Source organism: Syngnathus typhle, linkage group LG8 (genome assembly GCF_033458585.1).
Source record: "Syngnathus typhle isolate RoL2023-S1 ecotype Sweden linkage group LG8, RoL_Styp_1.0, whole genome shotgun sequence".
NCBI lineage: Eukaryota > Metazoa > Chordata > Actinopteri > Syngnathiformes > Syngnathidae > Syngnathus > Syngnathus typhle.
In genome coordinates this window covers 6,510,847-6,533,603 of record NC_083745.1, presented here as the reverse complement: position 1 = coordinate 6,533,603, position 22,757 = coordinate 6,510,847, and the positions used below count along the sequence as shown (strand labels likewise).

General features: G+C 42.1%; 1 protein-coding gene across 1 annotated transcript; it reads left to right on the top strand.

Annotated features, from left to right (window-relative positions):
• Positions 1 to 1,900: 1,900 nt before the first annotated feature.
• loxl4 (lysyl oxidase-like 4) lies at positions 1,901 to 22,152 on the top strand. The gene is made up of 15 exons (XM_061285712.1): positions 1,901 to 2,013; positions 3,287 to 3,608; positions 4,660 to 4,955; positions 5,029 to 5,243; positions 10,326 to 10,364; positions 10,775 to 10,988; positions 11,071 to 11,248; positions 14,984 to 15,138; positions 15,212 to 15,379; positions 15,604 to 15,766; positions 16,209 to 16,452; positions 17,282 to 17,397; positions 17,690 to 17,826; positions 20,048 to 20,159; positions 20,241 to 22,152. Exons 2-15 carry the CDS (start codon positions 3,302 to 3,304, stop codon positions 20,309 to 20,311), a joined length of 2,415 nt encoding a protein of 804 aa, XP_061141696.1. The 5' UTR covers positions 1,901 to 2,013; positions 3,287 to 3,301; the 3' UTR covers positions 20,312 to 22,152.
• Positions 22,153 to 22,757: the final 605 nt, after the last annotated feature.

Here is a 22,757-nt window from a genome sequence, read left to right as displayed (position 1 = left end):
ACATAGCACAGCTATTTTAAGCCCCACACCTCCTTTCTCTTTTTATTTCCATGGCTCACTCACTTTCCTCCTCCTCTGATTTGGTCTCGCTAATAGGGGGTCTGCTTTTCCTGTACGGATTTACCAGTCAGGGCGGGACCACCGGCCCGCCACCCAGTCCCCCCACCATCACGTGCACTTGCATACACACACATAAACATCCCAATTACAGCCTTTTTACACATGTGCACAAAAAGTCACACATGCAATGCAGCAACCTAAAACTTCATGGATGTGCAGTGCGTCTAAGAATAAACCAGACAGACTTAAAAAAGGATGCCGCCGAGGTTTACTTGAAACCTGAAATAGTTCATCAACACAACGCCCCATGGCCAAACTTGACCATGTAGCTAATTTGGTAACAGGTGATTAAAGAAAATAATTAAATAAACACATTTAAAGATGTTTGGTGGATCCCAAGTGACCCTTGGTTGGGAAAAAAAAAAAGAGCAACACGTTTTTGTCACGTTTGATGTCTCCGCTGATGAATCTTTCTGCTTCCTAGAGCGTGATAATACGTTTGACAATAGTAACGCACTCTTGGCTCGGGGTGGTATGTCGTTTTCTCATCAGTCCCGTTCACCGTGGCTACATTTGAGGCCGCGGCTATTTTGAACGCCGGTGGTTTGCGGTGCTCTCGACAAGGAAATATCTACGCTGCGGTGCGGGAAGCTTCTTTAAGAGACTTGCAACTCTGAATGTTTGAATCTATTCCTGAAGCGAGGCCTTCCTGTTGGTCACAAGCATGTTCGCCCTCCCCCTGCGCTTGTGTAACATGCTTTTGTGTTAGTTTGTGTAAAATGTGTCGGCAGCCATTCAGACAGCGAATGAGAAATGCGAGAGGTCAAATTTGCATAATCTTGTTGAAAATGCAATTCCCTCTGAGATGAAACATTTGAAGTCGATTTCTGAATTGTTGAGCATAGATTTTCATTTTGGGAAAACGAAGGATAGCCGATTAACCATCAGCAATGTAATATCTTACGTTAGTCGCTATTTATCATAACCCCCATCTTTGTAGACTAATGATAAATTCAGTGTAGAAAGAAGTGTAAATAAAAAGAACATACATTATACAAGTGTGAAAAGAAGTAAGACACAGTTAACACTAAATCCTTAAAATGTTACATAATGCAAAGATTTCCCTTACAAATAACTTGTAATAATTAAAACCATTACAACGAAAAACTAATGACAACAATTAAAAGCAATTTTTAACTTGTCTCACATTAGTGTAAATAATAAATGACGTCTACAGAAGATAATAATGACCGTGAAAGCAATGACAGAGTAGTCATTGCTTAGGTAGAATTGGGCAAAAACAGGGCGTTTGCGCCGTTGTGGGGTGGACTGGGTGGCCAATTGTAGCGTCATCTCAATTGCATTAGAATCAGGACGATCAAAGCGCACGCAGGGTTCGACATTGCTCAAGCAGAAATAATTTCCTTTTAAATCACAAGAACTTGTCATTTGAGGGCTGTGTAGATTTTTTATATCCGCAGAGCCTCTTTAGCGGCTGAACCCTTAAGTGAAACCTCATCATTGTGACATTACGACTTTTCTCGCTAAGGTTTGGTCAGCACAAAGTCATTGTGCTGTTGTGAAAACAATTGGCAAACACGTTGTTCCTCTGTGAATGGAAAGAATTGTTTTCGCCATCTCGCTCCCGTTTCCGTTCACTTCTCACACCCCGCACTACAATTACACTTGTCCGCAAAAATAACTCGCGCCTCTTCAGCATTATTAATAGCGAGTGCACAGCGTCGGGCCTCTTATCACGTCAATAAAAAGCACAATCTGAAGCTTTATGTTCTTTGCACGAGAGCGATGTGAAGGAGAAGGAGGGAGGGACACATGGAGTCAGGGAGGAGATATATGGAGAAGGAGGGATTGAAGTGAGGAGATTTTTTTTTTGTAGACTCACTCCTTCACTCAAGACATCCACGACTGCACACACACTTTGCTGTTTGTCAGGTCAGTGAACCTTGCCTTTTTCTTCTATACTTAATATTTCACATTTAGCCTATTGTTTTTGTCTTATATGTATTTACATGTATTATTAGTTGTTTTGGAAGATTTAAAAAATAAAATAAAATCTTTTGAAAGCAGTAGTGCTGTGATTTTACTTTTGGAGTCCGGAACTACATTGTGCTTGTTCACCTCCAATTAAAACCTTTCTTGATGCTTTATGGAGTTTTCATGCAGCTTGCAATACTAACAGGTGCTGAATTTATTTCCTTTGAATGAGCGGCGTGAAATTACAGTTGAATACATTGGACTAAAATACATTTTCATCATTTTTAATTCACATTTAAAGTAGTAATAACGCGGTTTTATTCTGCAGGCAACCGAGCAGGCACCCAACTGGATTGTCCAGAAGATGTCATTGTTGCTCTTTGAAAAATTAGGCCTCTTCTCACCTCTAATCATTCAGTATTCATCTTCACATAAATAAGTCAAGCATTCAACAAAATCTGAATTTAAATCACACATCTTTTTTGACAAAATTATGACTTTATTTTGCGTCTTGATGCGTCATGACATCTTTAACTGTCATGCAAAGGTAAAATGAAGTCAACCGCTGCTTAATTATATGCAGTGATATTTAACGGGGTGGGGGCACGGTGAACTAGCGGTTTCTATGTCTGACTCACAGTTCTCAGGTTTGGGGTTCGACTCTCTGTAGTGGTTTTTATGTGTGGGGTTTGGATGGTTCACTCCAATGCTTGTGTGGGTTTTTTACGGGCAGGCTAGCTTCCTCTAGCCAAACGGGCATCTTGGGTACAAGTTGTTAACAGATGTGAAAAGCCATCTTTCTCTACTTTCAAAACGACTGGGACAATTTGACCAATTGTTTTTTGGGCCTTATTTATTCAGACTAAATTTTCTAGGTTGTTCATTTAAAGATCAGTCCTTTTTAATCCACCTGTTTAATAGTGTAATACGTTCTGCCACTACTAATCTTGCCGTAAGAAAATTCACAGTGAGTCACAAAATTCTTTAAGGCAGTCATTTGACCTTAAAATAACAGGCTCTAAGCTGGTGGTATTCAAAGTGCAAATCAAGGGCACACTCCTAAAACTGCTGGGTTAAAAGCAAACCAATTTGGGTGAGGTGGCAAACCCAAGGCTGGGTCCACAAAGTACCCAGCACGTGCTGGGTCAGTTATACTGAGCCTTTTGGGTTGAAGAGTGTCAAATTTCTTTTTTATAGCTGAAAGTGACCAATAATTGTTTTATCTCCACAGATCCCTCCTGTCACAATGTCCCACGCTATCTGCTTCAGCTGCTTTCTCTTCCTCTTCCTTGTGTCGCTCTCCGCTGCTGAGCCGCGCCGCACCGCTTCCGGTCAGCGCAGGGCGGCCCGTGCACCTGCCGCCAAGGTGCGTCTGGCGGGAAATTCTGCGCGGGAGCCTAACGAGGGTCGTGTGGAGGTGCTGCACAACAACACGTGGGGCACCGTGTGCGACGACGAGGTGGACATCCACCTGGCTAATGTTGTGTGTCGAGAGCTGGGGTTCCAGGGCGGTGTCACGTGGGCACACAGCGCCAAGTATGGGGAAGGAGAGGGTAAGACTGACCATTTGTTTTGGCACATTTTGGGTCATCTCAGCACAGTCGCATCTACCTGAAGGCTCAGACTCAGTTTATCAATAGAGAGACTTTCAACTTGTGGTCAGGCCCCAATTTCATTCAGCTTCTGTCTAAATTTGAAGACCAACAACTTCAGGTTGAGAAGAACGTTCACCATTGAATGTCCATTAAAAATGCTGATTACCTTTTCCCTGTGGCAATGGGAAGACCACAAATCACAGAGCATGTACTTATTCACATGGCTGATGCTCCTGGGAACACTTTCTCACTGAGAAGAAGATGAATGAAAGAACACTAAACATCACTTTGCCTAAAGAAAACGTGCCTTCAGTTGCATCACGCAAAACAAGAACACAACATCCATCATTGTCTTGACTGTCATGTTTCTTCTCACTGTTAAGCTTGCTGCGGTGATGGAAAAGCAAACCAGATGGAACTGACAGGCTGCACTGTCTGGTGGAAATGTGGCTCAAGTGATCACTGTCATACAGCTCTTGACGTGCAGATGGCAAAAATCATTCATCTTTAACGTTTTATGTCGCTCCAAATGCCGGCCAATTATATCGTACCGGTTGCTAAATACTTTAAAACATGCTTACCGTCTGCCAACGGCAGTAATTAAGACAACCGAAATAACTGACATCATAAAGGCACAAAGATGACATCTCGTTAAGGTCGCCTGGCAGGCTAGAGGAACTCGTGCATAAAAAAAAAAAAAACATTGGGGCATTTGTTTTAGAGTAATGACAGCATGGACTTTACCACAGTTTTGCAACACTTGCTGCGGTTCATGGACATTCTTTACTGCTGCTTTTAAATCCAAATTAAAGACAACGAGGAATGAATATGAGAGGCACGATCGTAAAACACTCAACTTCTGAACACACCGCAAAGGTGCAACCCCTAATCAGGCTGCCAGTTTAAGTCATATATATGAAGATCACTTTTCAGATCTTGTGTGGTCTGTTTCCAGAACAAGCAGGACTGGATAACATGCTTAATAACAAGCTTGCTTTCCCCCATCAAGGTCCTATATGGATGGACAACGTTCGATGTAACGGTTCCGAGAAGTCCATAAAGGACTGCAAGCACAACGGCTGGGGGGTGAACGACTGCAAGCACGCGGAAGACATGGGGGTGGTGTGCACCACGGAGCGCAGGCGGGAGCAGACAAACGGCACCGGAGACCACAGCAATGCCATCAGCTCCAATGGGATTCCCTCGCCAGGCCTCATGGCTACCCGCAGGCACTCCGGATATGGCTATAATGGGAACGGACATCCATACGAGGTTCCCAGAATCCACAGGCAGCGACTTCACCAGGTATGGTCGCCACGGCGCCCGTCAACGCCTCACAGCTGTTGAAGTTCCTAACACGACAACTTCCTTCCATCAGGGTCACAGCAAGGTCCGAATCGAGGAGGTCCGCCTGAGGCCCATCCTCATGTCGACTAAGAAGAAGACCTTGGTGACTGAAGGTGTGGTGCAAGTGAAGCACGCGGGGAGATGGAGGCAGGTGTGTGACATGGGCTGGAGTCTGAACAGCAGCAGAGTGGTGTGCGGGATGCTCGGCTTTCCCGACGCCGCTCAGCCCAACCTCAAAACGTACAAGTGAGTACGCATCCTTTCCTGCAAAGGTGCTTTGTAGAACACATCTCAGTCATTGACAGTCAGTGCTGGGTGAGTTGGAGAATTACACAAAATATTTGTAAAAACAACAGATACACAAAGAGAACATAATAGGCCCCTAAAACTAACCAGCTAAAATCACACAGTGTAATGTTATAATGGTTACCATCTAGGTCAGGGGTGTCAAACTAATTTTTTCACGGGCCGCATTGTGGTCATAGCTTCTTTCGGAGGGCCATTATGACTGTCAACCCAAATAAATGTATGAGCACCTCATATTATATACAGTGAAAGCTACAAAACAAACTGACAAATAACTCGTTTTCAAATCAGACGAGTAAAAACTGGTCAAATATTAAAAAAATATATATATATTATTAAAAGGGAAGACAATTTGCAATTCTAGTAATGACACACGAATTTGATGCACAATTTGTCTTCGCGGGCCACATAAAACCATGTACCGGGCTGTATCTGTCCCCCGGGCCTTGAGTTTGACACCTGTGATCTGGGTTGTGGCAACGACACATCAACAGGGATGTTAAAGCCGACCAGTCAGAAGCAAGAAGTAGGAAAGCTTACACAAAACCCTGAGTCAATAGAATGAGGAGTAATGTGTTTACTGACTGACTTAATGGAATTTTGTGTGATTTTAAAAGCCAGATTTTTTTAAGAGGTCGTAAAAGGTGTCATGAGAAAACATTACGTAATCTCATCACAGGGTTAAAATGCTTGAAATCTGTGATGTCACTAAAATATTACTAGTATGCGCTGAATTACAGCAAAAAGCCTTGTGTTGCGCCCTCTGTCAAGATTGTCTACAGGTATCTGCATCGCTGTTAAATGATTAAAAAGTCAGCAAAGAATAAAAAGCAAAGAGCGTCCAGTTAAGCGGCGGAATAAGTAAAACCTTCTGTCACGCTTATCTTCCCCCCCTCATCCACACCACAGCAAAAGGTCCCCTCCTCTCCTCAGCCTCGGGGTAATGATAAGGGGCATCTCCATCCCTAACAAGAAGCTTTTCTTCACACCTCTTTCCAGGCAAATCACCCCCCGGTGCACCTCCTTGCCTCTATTTGATGCTATCTTCGCTCTCGAAACAAACAACAATGCTTTTAATTTTGGATTTCTGTCCCGAGGTGTAATATCACCTTGTGATTGTGCTTTAACTGTTCCGTCGATACGGTGGTGTGAGGCCAGATGAACATTTTTTTGTGTGAAGTAGCCCGTTTTATTGGCGGTAGAGCATCTGGAGGCTGGAGTCAGCGATCGTCTTCCGACAGTGGTTACCATTACGGCTGTGCCAGGGCTTATTATTTTTTGATAGATCATCGATGGCATGCGCTTCCATTGTCTACATTATCTGCATCTGCACAGACTAATGGAGAGATGGAGAGATTCCCTGGCACCTGTATAGGGAACATTCACAAATCCAAACGTAGCAACAAACATATCGTGGATTTAGCGACTTAGTAACTGGCGAGTCATGTGACTTGCATCTCCCATCTCTGGGGTCTGTGGTAGGAACAGTTTGGGAAATCTGTTCGAATTGAATTGTTTCAGTCAGATTCTGCCTTGACGATCTCCTTTAAATAGATTGTCCCAAGGTGTCCTAAAACGCTTTGGAAATTGGTGTCATAATAGCTTTCAAACCATAATGATGTGTCTAAAAGTGCTTTATTTTCTTTCCGTCTCCACAAAGGATTGGAGTGTTTACTCTTTCACAAAGTGTTTTTGAGTCCAGCATGCATCAGCATTTCAAATGCTCAGCAACTACTCTAGGTATTGGGCAACGGTTAGTTTCCATAATAGCATTGCGGCAGTGGTTAAGTACTGTCAACTCAATAACAGGACTCACCATGTCACAAAATTTCCATGATTGACTGTGGAGACTGTTACTCATCAGTAAATTCATATCTCAGTCAATCTCCAGTCGAGTTGAGCCATTGCCTAAATAGGCAACTTTAGCTATTCGTCTTTGGTCCACAGACAAGTCAAAACTTACTTCGCCGCAGGCCATTATGTGTAGTGCACTCTATTTAGTCTCAATTACCGTATTTTCCGCACTAGAAGGCGCACCGGATTATAAGGCGCACCTTCAACAAACGGCTCATTTGAAAACTTTGTCCATATATAAGATATATACATTTGGCCCGCGGGCCGGACTTTGGACACGCCTACTGTAGTGGCTCAATATTGGTTCATATATAAGGCGCACCTGATTATAAGGCGCACTGTCGGCTTTTGAGAAAATTGGAGGGTTTTAGGTGCGCCTTATAGTGCGGAAAATACGGTACTTCAAAACGCGATCGACAAAATTCGTAAGGATCAGTCAAACAAATGGCCTTTTGCCATTGACCGAAACATGCAAGTTAGATTCTCTAAAGACAGAATTGTATGGGAGTGCAGTCAGTCCCACACTACAATCCATCGGCCTGCTTGAATTACTCCAAGTCGTAACTTCTATGTGTGTTGGTACAGCACATGTTTATCTCCAAGAGCATGACGACCGTCCTCTCTCTGTGCATGATTTGTTTTGCTCACAAATTGAAATAGATACTATAATTACTCCATGTGAGCAACCAAAACAATTCCCTTTCAGACAATATGATGTTGATGTTGACATTCTTCGTAACATCTGCACCCGAGATGGAAACACTTATGGGATCGTGTTGCATGCTTGCATGACTGTCAGGGATACTCCTCCATGTTCCTCCACCTTGCGAAAGCCATTCTTAGAAATCCTTCTCCAGGCCGCGTCTCTAGGGCCGCCTGTGTGTCTTGGATATGATTCTTAAGATGCTGTAATTGCAGGTTGGTCAGACGCAAGGCTTGCTGGGGTTTGTGCTGCGAGTGAAAAAAAACATACCCTCCATTATAGTTGCGTGTGAGAGAGGAAGACCACCTCGCCAGAGATAGAGGGGAAAAAAAAACAAGCCGCACCAGTCGAATGTAATTTTCACTTGCTTGTGTGAAATATCTTTAATTATGGTTGCTGTGCCTGCTGTTGAATAAGCAGCTGACCGCCTTTTTTCATCTGGCTTTTGATTTAGGGACTTAAACCTGTCACCAGAACATTTAATGCCATACATTTTTCTTTTTTCTTTTCAAATCATGTGGGCAGTAATGGATGAATGTCAAATTTCTTGACTCAAATGCATTTCGAGTGGTTTTTATTTAATTCAGTAAAAGAAATGGAAGACATAAAGAAGTGTGATGAACTTTTCACAATGATGTAATTATAGTCTCTACTAACAGGCAGATGAGGCTCCCATCACTAGGGTCATTAGCTTTGTTAGCTCAACAATCACCCTTGCCCAAAGTCCTTTTGATTGATGCTGTAGTGGGAATTAATAACGCAGGTGTCTGGAGCCCTTACACACTGGAGCAATGCTCATGCAATATTTATATCAAAAGATTTCAAACAGAAACAAGCAATATTTTCTTGGATCTGCATGTCTTTTGTTGTTGTCTGAAGTTAGATGATGTGGAGTGTGGTGAGGTCATACAATTGTTTGTGTGGGTTTCTGGGAGCTGTCGGCATGCTGAGCCACATAATAGACACTAAACACATTTTACAAGAGCAACTGAGGACATGCTGTGTCAAATAACATGTCTGGGGCCGCTGTGACGTTTATGTGATTGTTCTGCACCCGGCGAATAGCATCGTTTCACTTGTGCATTTCATATGACGTCAACTGTTTGGGCATTTGGCATCACATCTTGCACACACGTTTGTTTCGTGTTTTGATTTAGAAGTAGCAAAGTGCAAAAGGGCTCTCGCTACGAACTAATTAACAGTGATGAATGTAATGAGTATTTTCTCTCCCCAAAACAAGTTTTATTCTTGAAAAACATATTTGCGCAAAGTACAGCATGACGAGCGATTGAGGAAAGTGTCAGCTCCCAGCGACACTAACGTCATTGCTGTAGCAATGCCACTCTTGATTTTAGCACACCGACTTAATGAAGTTGGGAAGCTTGCATTCTCACTAAAACGTCCAATGTATAAATTATTCATGCCCAAAATACGCATGTGAAAATATTTACCTGTTTCTGTCAACAAGCAAATGTGCATCGGTTAGGCTCATTTTGGTTGGCTTATTTATGAGGGGGCAAATTACAGTACCGTTTTGTTAGGGCCACATTTGATTTTGGAAATGGACGGATGGGCGTTCATGCATGAGGTAAAAAAAAGTTTAAATAAGTATGTAAGACCTTGCATATGTCCAAATTTGATGGATTTTTTTTTACCACGTTGACTACATAGCATAATCAATGTGAACATCCGTAATAGTATTTGCACAGCACAAGGTTTGGAAGCCTTCCCGGCACACTCCGTTTGTGGCATGTTGGTGTGCTAGTCTAGGGAACGGAAGGCTTCCCTCAGCACCCGCGATGTACTGCATAATTCTACAATTGGCAGAAAATGCCTTGGTTTTTCCCAGAAATTCTGCTCTTGAACAATTTGGGGCTGGAATTACATTGAGGCCTTACTGACTAAAAGAGTGAAACACAGTTCAACACAATTCTTTTTATTCTTTTTTATTCTTGAGAAAGCTATAATCATTCTTAATGTCATTTGGCGGTATTTCAGAAAGTGCTGTTACTTAACATCCTAGAAATGTCTAATTCATTGCTATCACTCTCTCGTTAAACATAAAAAAACAGTTAGCTCACATTCCGAAGGGACTACAATAAAATCAATACAGAAAAGATATCCAGAGGATTACTGCTTATTCCAGCCTGCACCATTTGTATCCCAAATCTTGCTTGAAAACCAGTGTTTTATATACAAAAGTTATATTTGGAGCGGTAGAAAGTTATTGCCAGAGTGGTGAATATTTTTGGTCACCGAGGAAGAACATGCAATGTGCATGTGTATGTGTCTTGTGTGGCCAGGTTACATAGAAAACAAACAACAGAGACCAGAGTATATCTTAAAGTCACTGTTACGTCGAACCAGCGTGAGGTCACTGAGATCACCTCACAAGATGATGTGTGCGCGCAACCACAGTGGATACACGCACCTGATAGGACCATTTCCTCTTTGTTTATTTACAGGAAAATATGGGACACCAAGGTGGCAGATCCTTCAACAAGGTCAGTGATACTTACTTGGGTTACTTCACCGAGAAAGCTGTCTGTTATGCCTCACATACTTCCGTTGAAGTTGGGAAATTTGTGGGTAGACTCGGAAACGGATTTCAATTTCAGTACCGGTTGGACCTGACAGTGAGCCGGGACAAATGTGGAAGACAAAGCAAAATAAATGCCAACGTGAAAGGGGTATCACAATTCCGCCTCTGTTAGAATCGGGAAATGCAAGGGTCAAAACATGTCTGCTGTTTACACAAAAAATAGACAGTGTGAAATGGGGCGTCGATTTCAACGGACTTAACCCAGCAGTCTGCCTCTGAAACGACATCTTAAGTCAGGAAACTTCAATTTGTCGCAACCACAACAAGCTGCATGCAATTGAAGTTTGGAACCTCACTTTTATGTCTTTTTAGGTTGAGCCTCATATCCAAGAAGAAGGGCTTCTGGGTAGAGAAGGTCAACTGCCTGGGCACTGAGAACACCTTGTCCGAGTGCCTTGGTCAGCTCTCAATCCCTCGTAGCCCTACCCCCTGCAAGAACGGACGGCACGCTGTGGTCAAATGTGTTCCGGGCCCTCAGTTTTCCAGGATTTCCTCAGGGAGACCTCAAGCCCCGTACCCAGTTGTGGTAAGACTGCTCTATGAATCCAAAACCACGAGTGAATTCATGTGGTGTCGACTTTGACTTCCCTTCCTGTTCCTCGGCACAGCCTGTGCGTCTGAAGGCCGGGCCCAGGCTCGGCGAGGGTCGTGTGGAGGTGCTCCGAGACGGAAAATGGGGCACCATTGTGGACCACTTGTGGGACCGGACGGCGGCTAGTGTGGTGTGCAGAGAGCTGGGCTTCGGTTCCGCCCAGGATGCACTGCAAGGCGCCTTTATGGGTCAAGGTGAGAAGGAACAATGCGCTTGTTTTGACTGGGCGGTTTTTAAAGTGTTTATCAAGCGTGTTGGGATTCCAGACTAGATACGGCAACCTTTGCAGAATGTGTTTTATCTCAAGTCTGCCTTGACTGATCAGATAAGATCACGTCTGTCTGTAACTCTGAAGCAGGACGGTCAGGCGCTCACATCTGCACAACTTTCACATGATGTCTAATACTATAAGCCGCATTGGTTTGTTTAAACTTTGGGCGCTCAAATAGCAAAAAAATTGCCTATCAAGGACTCTGACTCACATGTAGTGAAGCCTCTCAGTTTGAAATTTGTGCCAGGGAATTGAGTCAGCTGAGATTTACTCGGATTTAAGATTTTCTATAATAACGATCATTTTTAGTCATTTTAAAATTTGCATTAGATATATTCATGGCTATTTATGATTGCTGACCTTTTTGCAAGTCTATAAAATAAAGTGCTATATTTTTTTTAATTAATCTCTTCACTCATATTTATATGCTAATTACATGGTGAAAGATTTCATTTTGAATCTCGTTCAAGATATGACGATATATTTTCAGACAGAATTGTCACTTACTTAACCATGGTTAACTTGGAACCTGAATAAATAAATAGAAACAAAACAGGACCTTCAAGTAATGATGCAGAGTTTCTCTGTCTGCGTGGTCCTCAGTGGACTTTTTCTATGAATTTTTGTTCCAGTTCCGAACCGTACGTGCTCTTTTGAGAGGTCCCACAATGTTCACGCAACCCAGCTGTGTGCTTGGCATCCCCGCCCAAAGTAGACGTGGGAACGGCCACCCAAAAGCCTTAAAGCCAGGGTGTGCTCTCCCCTCCCGTTGATCAAGGCGAAACGCGGCATGACCGTTTGCTTGTATGGCTTAAACGAAGTCTGTTACATCAGCCCTCCTTGTCACCTTCTAACCCCTGCTGATGATGATGTCATTTTGATCGTCTGCTTCCGTTAGCACATCCGTTCATGGAGGTGGTTAACTTGTACACCGTGGATCTGCGGCCGTAGTTTTAAGCCTGACAAATGCCACGTTTGACCCTTTACATAACACCTTCACACACAAAAACGCTCCCTGCACACACACACCGTCTCCCTCTCAGGTCTTAGTGTACCGTGGAACTTCATTCAGGTTGAGGGCACTTCAAAGTGCGCGGCATGACTCCCTCCTCTATAACGTTCACTATATGACGTTTGGCTGCAAGCTGTAATTTCACATGTGCCGTGAAGGCCACATAACCATAGGCCTTTACGTTGCTTGAACTGCCCTAAATTAGACTCTTTCGAGAGAACAAACTCCCACTTTGTACAGAGAGAAGGATTTTCGGGTAAAGTTATATAAAGATTTAATTAGTAGATGTTTAATTTCTGCGTGAAATAATACACAGTGGGACCTCTGACGTCCGTGACGCGGTACAATTCGGAATTTGACCAAAAATACACCTCCAATGTCGTACACGGTTTTTGTGGTAAAGAGGAGACATATGATGATAACCCTAGAACTGGAAATGCAACATCAAGATGTCTGGCCTGGCGAGTCGAAAAAAAAAAATAAAATAGTGGAAAAATTCCTTTAAATTTAGACATCACATGAGTTTGAATATCATGTGGAGACTTCAGTTCAATGTCTTTTGCTTTTTTTTCAGTTCAGTTAGCATGCGTTTCTTTTTGTTGCTGGTAACTTCTTTTCACGCAAGCGCTTAGACTATTTCCATCCAAACTTTCAGTCGAGAGTCTCGCAGCTACCAGACCGCTTGGGCTGATTTATTTATGATGAGCATATGTAAGAATGTGCTGACAGATTGTATTGTGTTCAGTCTGTCTCAATCCGACATTCCCTGCGTGTGTGGTGTACACACACACAGACACACAAAGTTGTGTATAAAGTGGCGTATCGGCTTAAGACTTCTAAATTATGTTTGGAATCCCGCTCGTGGAGCAACATGATTCTGGCATGTTTCGTAGGATCTAACCAGCCGCAGACAGCGCAGATTACTACCCAACTAACATAATCTTGGCTAAGAAAAATGGACTCAGACATGTTTCGTGGAAAGAGGAAAACTAGGACAGCACGTTTATTTCAGTGCCTGAAATGGAGTTTAATTTCTAATAAAATAAACCTATGATGGCATCTGCCACTTCTAATCACTCTGTCAGAAAACTCACACCGGACCAAACTTAGCAAGTTAATTGACCTAAAAATAGGACGCTGTAAACGAGCGTAATCTAAAATAACATGAAAAACATTAGACTGGAAAAGTAAGAAAAAATATTACAAAAAGTGTAACTTTTTAATGCTATGCCAGCATGTGGTAGTAGTCATTGCTTAAAAAAATTGCTGACAATGACCAACGTTACACAACTGTAGAATTTCTTTTCGTTTTCTATAGTCTGTCCTCACGAGCATCATGGAGACATTCACTGGAATTATTGCCAGCCAATCACCAAGCTAATTTCATAGCACGATATGGAAATTTGTCTTGTGACCATTGACAGTGAATGTGATCCAACCCACCTCAAAATTACAGAGCTAAATTATAGGATATTTCTGTTTCTCCACCAACAGTTTTATTTTATTGTATTTATCTAACAATTTCCCTGCACCATGTGTGTTTGTATTGAGTTTACTCCACAAACACGAGGGAGCAAAACATCATAAATGTTCATCAGAAGTGTGCCGCCGCTCCTGTGAGAATTCATGTGACAGTTTTTCCAAAATAATTTTTAAGTAGAGCTTGTGACTGCTGTGTTGTTTCTTTTTCCCCTCATGTGGGCCCTTGTCACACCCTTGTCGCGATAAATTCAGCTTTTGGGAGTCACTATTGCGATAGGAGCGGAAATAAGCCAGATATGTGTTTTTCCGACATTTCTAGCCACATGCGTAACCGACGTGGAAGCAGGGCTGCAATCTTACAGCGACAGAGCCAGCCAGCCTGCATTCTCAGTCCCCGTCGCCTCTGATATTTTTCATTTCCTCTGTCTATCTGGCTTTTACTCTCCTTCCATTTGGTTTTTGCGGATATGGTGGCCCTGGCACTCGCTAAAATGCTTGTTGAGTTCCAGGTTTATAGTTTATGTCTTACGCATGAAGAAAACACTAAAGCCGTATCTGGTCGGGCGGTTTCTTAAAACGCCATCATTATGGAACCGACTGTTTGCATTCATAAAACCTTGATTCATGTCGTTTTGGAGGTTCTGGTTTTCATTAAATACCAAATGAAGAAAGAACAAATCTTGACACACATTTGCGCCTGTTTGATGGATTTAGCATATGCTTTGTGGCTGTAAAGCACCAGAGGGTAACTTGGAAATGAGGTGTGTCAGATCCCCAAAGTCGATGCCGCAGGTTCTGCTGCTTGCCTTGCAAGAACGCTTTATCACCATGGATATGATTGTTTCATTGCATTCAAAGCATTCTGAAGAAACCACCCACCCCCCCCCCACCCCCCCCAGATGTCAGCCGATAAGCGCATGACGTAAATAAATGTACGCGTACACTGGGTGGCCTTGAAGGCATGAATGTCGTGAAATCTTCCATCTCTGTCAAGGATGCTTTCATCCATTTTAATTTCACTGTTTCGTTTTGCTCCTTGGCACCATTCAATGTGGTTTGGCTCTTTTTTTTTTCGGGCGGGGGGCTTCATTTGTATGAATAATACACATTTACCAGGATTTATTGGTACCCAATAAGTAAAAGCAAAATCTCTGACCTGTGCAGGTACCGGACCCATCCACATGAACAGCGTGCAATGCACGGGGACCGAGGGCTCCATCCTTGACTGCTTCTTCCAGGAGGTTCAACCGTGGACGTTCAAACACAGCCAGGATGCTTCAGTGCGCTGTAACGTCCCTAAAACTGGCACAGAGTACACGGTATGAACAATGCAAATTTTGTACACCACGTGTGTCAGCATTCAAAGCGGAATAATCTTACACCTGTTTGCAGGTGCGTCTGGCTGGTGGCAGGGTTCCTTCAGAAGGCCGAGTGGAGGTGCTAATGGACGTGGGCGGTCGTAAGCGTTGGGGTTCAGTCTGCAGTGAGAACTGGGGCATCAATGAGGCAATGGTGGTGTGCAGACAACTTGGTTTTGGATTTGCTGCGAGTGCACATCAGGTAACCTCAACGTGACACCACATTAGTCTGTTTTGTTGTTTTTTTTTCAAAATGAGACGGCATGCAGGTCCATCTCTTTGATGAATTGTAGCGCTTCTTCATTCTGTCGGAGGTGTTAATGAAAGACAACAAAACAAATGGAGAGCTGGAGGTCACTCTATAGCCACATCCTTTAATTCACTCTGATGGCTAATAAATTACAAGCAATCATTTGCCTCCGACAGGATACCTGGTACTGGTCCAGCGACCCAAATGCAGCCGAGCTGATCCTAAGCGGAACTCACTGCGTCGGCACCGAGTTCTCGGTTCAGCAGTGTCGCCGTAACAATCACATGCACTGTCCGCGAGGCGGTGGACCGAAGGCGGCTGGGGTCACCTGCTCAGAGAGTAAGACAAACTTTTTGCTTTGTCAACTTTAAATTGGTTCATGGGTGGGTTATAGTCTCTTCATCTGGGGACTGCTCCTTCATTTGTAGGTGTTGCCAAAGAAAAAGCAACCCCCTTGTGGAGTTAATACATAAGATGAGATCTTGAGTGACATCAAGCATGAAAAAAGAGAAATAACTTTGATGTTTTTTAATGTAATAATTACAAACTGTTTTTTACAAAATAGTTTCTAAAATTTAGAATAATGAATTACTTAAAATCTCAAATGAAATATAAATGATTAAATACATATTAAATAATTTAAAGTAAATAAAACAAAAACTTCTAAAATAATACATAAACATTCCAATATAAAATGTAAACAGTCTAAATTTATTTAACCACAAAAAAAAGTTAACAAAACAAAAAATTAAAATACTATTATTTGTCTCTCCTGCATCAGCGGCTCCTGACCTCGTTCTGGATGCCCAACTGGTCCAGGAGACGGCCTACCTGGAAGACCGCCCGCTGCACCTGCTGAGCTGCGCCAATGAGGAAAACTGTCTGTCCTCCTCGGCCGCCCGCATGAACTGGCCCTACGGCCACAGACGCCTGCTCCGCTTCTCTTCGCGCATCATGAACCTGGGACGCTCCGATTTCCGACCCAAAGGGACGAGGGAGAGCTGGACTTGGCACCAGTGTCACAGGTACCACATCTCAGCACTTGCTCATTTTCTACATGTGTCGCCAAGAGTTATTACAGTGGAAAGAAAATTTTACTATAAGTGGGATGTTGTGGTTAAGCGTGCGGTCATTTATTTTAGAGGTTCCTGGACACAGATGAGTTGCGGTTTTTGGGTAACACGCTTTAATGGCCTCGGTGTGGAATCATTTGGAGTTATATTTAATTTAATAACCAGTCGGAAAAAAACATGTAGATTATGACGAGGAATCAGCTGGTAGCATGCACGACCACCAGTCTAACACAAGAAGCTGTGAATAGATGAAAAGTGGTGGACGTCATTCCACTTGAGTGATCGGCAAGCTCCGTTCCCTTCGAACCCTAATATCTCGAACATGAAGCCCCTGTCATGTAGAAGCACATGTGAAGCGATCCATTTTGTGAAGTCGCGAGTTGGTACAATGGACAGCGAAATCGGCCACGGTTGTCTCGACAACATATTAGCACTACGGACTTGGCGTTGAAAGGCCTCCATTCAGCAATCGCGAGTAAACAGGCCGCACGACACTGGTGCTAAAACAAGCTCCTGTGAGAGGTGTTATGGTGACACCCAAATGCTCGTGTTCAAGCGGTGAAGTCATGAGACTGCACGCCATAGGGGAGCAGTGTTCATTCAACGGCAATCGGCGCAAGCAAAAATCCATGCTCAGTCATGGGATGTAATCAGGTATAAATATTTGGTCCTTGCACTTATTTTAAGTCGATTTTTCAGGTTCCTGTAATTCAGCATTTATTTTTCTGGAGACCGAAACCTAACCCTAAGCCCATACATTGATCTTTCTCTCTTATCTCAGGCATTATCACAGCATTGAGGTTTTCACGCATTATGACCTGCTGACTCTCAACGGCACCAGGGTTGCAGAGGGACACAAGGCCAGTTTCTGTCTGGAGGATACGTTTTGTCCGGACGGTAATATTCGCCAGCATCCCCCCCCCCCCAAACCTTCACTTTTCCATTAGTAGCAGGAAATTAATATCAATATTTTAGCTGCAGCAGTGTGTACTTTTACTTTGTGGTTAATGTATTAGATCGCTGCTGTGCTTGTTTGTTCACTCTCCATTTGCTTGTTACATCATGGATGAAATAGCTTGTGTGAAAAAACGGCATTCATGACAAAATGTTATTTCTAAAGTGACAGGCATTAAGTTAACTTTGATGATGAGGAGGATTTTAACTTTAATTTTTGTTTATGATGTTTTAGGTAGCCAGAAGCGCTTTTCCTGTTACAACATGGGCGACCAGGGTATCTCTGTAGGCTGCTGGGATACCTACCGCCATGATATTGACTGTCAGTGGGTTGACGTGACGGATGTGCGGCCTGGAGATTACATCTTCCAGGTCAGTAGATGCTCTCTTAGCCCTGACCATAGTCTAGGTTCGGCATGATTTATAAAGCAAGTTCAACCACTCTGCATTGAAGTCTGAAATTTGGGATCTTTGACAAGGAAGAAATCCTTGAAGCAAACTTGGGATGCACAGCAAAGTCACATAATTGTTATTTGGATACATCACGCAACATAAAGTTTTTCGCTGAACTGTTTAATCCTCTTTTGTCTACTTATTTTGCAAGAAGTTCATGATTTTTTCTGGTTTGTTTCAAAAAGTCAATTGATCACAAACAAAGTGAAAACTAGCTAACAATTGTCCTCGATCATGCTTTCTTGAGTTTGAAGTTAGACACTTAGTAAATTAAAAAGTAAAGTAAAAAAATTCAGATTTTCCAGCAGTCTCCAAAGCAGCATAAGAGAAAGCTACATTTTACATAATAATTTCTGGCTGATGATATTTTCTACAACTCCATTCTGTATTCTTCTTATTTGGCAGCAAAGACAACCAATGGTCAAATGAATGTAATTCAAATGTCTTTTCAGTTTTACAATGTGTCATTTTACGGCCAATGATTCATTCACACAGCTTCGCAACATTCTCTTGGTCGGTTACGGGTTGTATACCGTACGTCTATTTTCGTTGTTAACATCCCAACCTCCCAATCGAGCTCAACCATCCTCTCTCTCTGGCTCTGTCATTACTTGAGCCTCAGCCAGTCCATCAGGTCTGCGGTCCGCAGAGTCAAACACATCAAGGACTGACATCAAGCTCGTCATTATCCTCCATTTCACTCTCGCAGACTTACCCATCCCGCACGTTTTTACTGCTCCGTCTGCATCTCGTCGATGGGCTCCCACGTGTGGGAACTCTCGGCTGATAATTATAATTAGTGATGTTTGTCTGAGACATTCACTCATTGTAATTACACTTGTCGGTTGGAGCAACATTTACTTTATTTACGTTTAATCCGCAATTCTTGAGCAGTGGCTGAGTGTCTTTGGAGCACGCTGGTTACAATTATATAGTTGCATATAGAGGATAGGAATTAAAAGTAAGAAATAATTCAGTGCAAAGGAGGATTCATAACATGACTAAGCAAATTAGGCTGAAGTGCCAAGGCGTTTTTTTATTTAACGTTCCCAAGTTAACATTTCTGACTTTTGAGTACAGCTTCAGCAGAGTCACCCTGTGCCAATGAAACACACCAATTATCCAAGTTAACGATTACATCACTTGTCGTTGAAGCTCCCCCTGTGCCTCCCCTCCCATTCGACAAGGCTAATTTGCCACCAAGGAATTCCTCCTGCCCTATTTTTTCCACTTTTATAGCCACTTTCTAACAAAGCAACACACTCTTTTCAGTGATCCAACACAACACCAAACTAAATCCTCTCACGCAAAGATTCAATCGCTAATTTACAAGGAAAGTTAAGAGGCAGTTGCTGAGTAAGGCGTCATTTTAAAACATGCATCATTAGCTGTCAAAAGGTTCATAGTGAAGTCATCTCTAAAGCATTTGATATCATGAATGACTTTTTCAGACTAGAAAGTGCAATTAAAATAATAACCCAGTGCACCCCATATATGGACATTTCCAAAAATAGAGACTGCACCTTATAATCTGGTGCGCCCCATAGTCTAAAAAATATGGTCAAATAATATTATACAGGAATGTTAAGTGCTGGCAAGAGCCTTACAATCAAAAACAACGATGGCAAACCACCATAACGTTCCTCCAGTAAAATATCAATTTAAATCTAAATGTGGCACATTACTCACATACTGTACGTGTTTCGTTGCAAAACTATTTGCCTGACATGCACATTCCGAATATGGTGAAGTCAAAGTGAACTGGTCTCAACGCTGTCAACTGTATGAAAAATGAAAACCAAAATGAAATTCTTTCCAGTTTTATTACCAGGTCTCGGTTTACCTCTTGTCGTTTTCTGCCTTTGTGCTTGTAACTGCGTGTTTTAAGTGGGTTGAGCAATTTTACAGAACAGCGATTACAGCGCTGCAAATAACGGAAGGTTTACTATCGCAATAAGATGCAAAAAGAAGTTGTAGTTGGAATAATTTGCAGAGTTTTGACTTCAAATAAATTTTTTTACAGTACATATAAGGTGTAAGATTAAAAAAACGCTTCATCAGCAAATGGCATGCTGTGTAAAGCTCCCGTCCTCAGGCCGATCTTTGTCTGGACCTGATAATGATCGCCTTTGTCCGACAGGTGGAAATCAACCCCTCTATGGACATGGCTGAGTCGGACTTCATGAACAACGTGATGCGCTGTCGCTGCAAGTACGACGGCCATAGAGCTTTTATGTACGGCTGTCACGCAGGTAAGCACCAAAGTTCCTCCACTTTTCTATTTCACGGAGGATCGCTCTGCCACTTTTTGACCCTTTTTATCCTCCTTCAAGGGGACGCATACAGCGCGGAGATTGAAGACCTGTTTGAGCACCAAAGGGAAATAACCAACAACTTTGTGTAGAGAGTTTAAAAGTCTTCCTGACGCTGCTCTCGGGTGGGCATAGGGTGATGACCTCATGGCCTCTGGGAAGCTTACAATCGCAGCCACATTAACAAAGAACACGGAAAAAAATGCCTGGCTTGGCAGCGGATCAAACGTCACATCAATGAGACTCAAGCAGACGGGCCAAACAAAAGAGCGACTCATGCAGCACTTGCTGTTATTATTTTAATAAGGTATGTTAATATCACTTTTTTTTTTTTCAATACTGAATGTGGACTACTTTGATTTTCCAAACATTACACATATGGAATACTATTGAATATTTCGTGTGGGAGTACTTGGCAAAGCTTATAACCAATATGAGATATATAGATCATATATAGTTTGTTTTTTTTGCTGCAAATAGATCTTGGAGGCATTTTAGAAATACTTATTGCATCAGCTATGGACATGAAACCGTGCTTTGGAATTTTACATCATTACATCAGACAAAGCTTCTTTTTTTATTAAAGTCAGTCATTTCTAATTTAGAACAAATACAATTGTTATCATCTCAACAAGCTTACAACATTTAGTAATAATTTTATGTAACAAAGCACTTTATCTTTTTTACATCAGTATTCTTGTAATCTCTTCAATTAGCTACCATATCAACCTTTACCAGAATGCTTAATATATATTTTTTTTAGTACAGTGAAATATAAAGTTGGTGTTTTCATATTCACATGTAGTTTTTATACTGATATTTAATTTATTCATAGGGTTCACACAACATATTCAGAAAGAGGTTAGTTTTCTTTTTTCCTTTCCATCATCCATAGCAATGGAACCTTTACAGTAAGATACAGATGAATTATTCTATTTTCAATGTGGTTATTAAAACGCAACTGTCTGGATTTTCTCTGCCAGCTTTTTGGATGGGAGGGAACAACAGTGTCACACGACCACATGTTTGTGGCGGGCATGCCAACAGGCTTTGAAAGCATAAATATATGTAGAAATTATATATAAAAAAGCCTTTTAATTATGTCTGTTTGGGTTAGTTTTAAGGTTAGGGTTAAGACTATAGCGGGTGCTTTTATGCACACTGGGGAAAATCTTTTTTCATAAAAGCGAGACAGAGGCTGACTGATATGATTTAGAAGTGGAAAAAGATTATTTAATTTTTTTTTTACTACCAGAGATGATTTTTAAATGAATAATATTTGTTCCTTTCAACACTTGTTCTTACTTTGTTATTCAACTACATTTTGCAAAATCCTAATTACAATATTCGCTGTGTACAATTAACTGTGTAACTTGTAACATTCTCCCAACGTTTTCCATAGAAAATATATAAAGTATAAAACATATTTATCAAACGACTTACTTTCCTAAAGATGACCTTTGTATTTTCTAGCCTTTCAAAATCAACAACATTCCACCTAGCATAAAAATGGGCTGTTTATTTGTGCGTATGTACAATTGCTGTTTATAGTCTATTGTTATTTAAAATTGTATGCAGTTGGCTTCATGTTCATCATATGTACAATAAGTGTAGCAACCCGATGGCCAGTGAGAGTGTGAGCCAAATGGTGCTTCTTTAAAATCTCCTTCATAGAAAGCTGAGCTCTCAGGGACTTAGACCTCATTGAACACGTGTCCTGCATGTGATCGGTTGCTTTTTTGCTGTGATGCACACGTACACACAATTGTAATCATTTGTACCCCATCTTTTTATTCTCTGGTGCAAATGTATGATTGTTGTATTTGTGCTGGAAGAAACAGGGGGGATAAGTGCGGATAAACACTGGCTGAGTCATTTCAAATCACCATCCATCATGACTGTGAATTAATAAAACTTCATTGTCACACACTAAGTGGCCATCTGCTTCCTGTTGATTCGTGCGGACTATTTGTCTGTTGAATTTTCTCCTCATTGAAGGAGACAAACGATGCTGTGTTGGGTAACATTTGCATTCCACCTGCAGCCCACAAAAAGATGACTTGAACTAAGTTGCAAGCACATAGCTAAAAAAGCCTTTCAAGCTGTTGGACTTGCTTTTGACTTCATCCTCTGCAAACAGCGCCTTCCCTTTCCCTTCCGAGACAAGCCGACAACTCGCCAAACTATTTGAGTAATACAAACACTCAGAGTGCAGCATATCAAACCGAGTCGAAAGTGTTCGCCTGGGAAGGAAATGTCATAACAAAATGTTTGACTTGCTCTCGGTTGACAAGTCCACCCAGAAATAAAACAGAACGTCTGTGAAGTGGTCCCTCACCAAACCGGGATGAAACAGCTGTTTGGTAAACAGGATGAAAGCGAAGCAGCTGCTTCGCTACATTTGCTCACCTTAGAACGAGCTAAACTTATCTCCAAACACAACTGGAACTTGGCAATAAAGTTCTATAAGTCATGGACTTCAAACTCAAATGCACAGAGTGATCAACCAAACAATGGCATTTTGTCTTAAGTCAAAAA

Coding starts and splice junctions, on each gene's coding strand:
- loxl4 (XM_061285712.1), top strand. CDS start 3,302: ATGTCCCACGCTATCTGCTTCAGCTGCTTTCTCTTCCTCTTCCTTGTG. Junction 10,365..10,774: donor GTGGCAGATCCTTCAACAAG/GTCAGTGATACT, acceptor ATGTCTTTTTAG/GTTGAGCCTCATATCCAAGA. Junction 10,989..11,070: donor AAGCCCCGTACCCAGTTGTG/GTAAGACTGCTC, acceptor TCCTCGGCACAG/CCTGTGCGTCTGAAGGCCGG.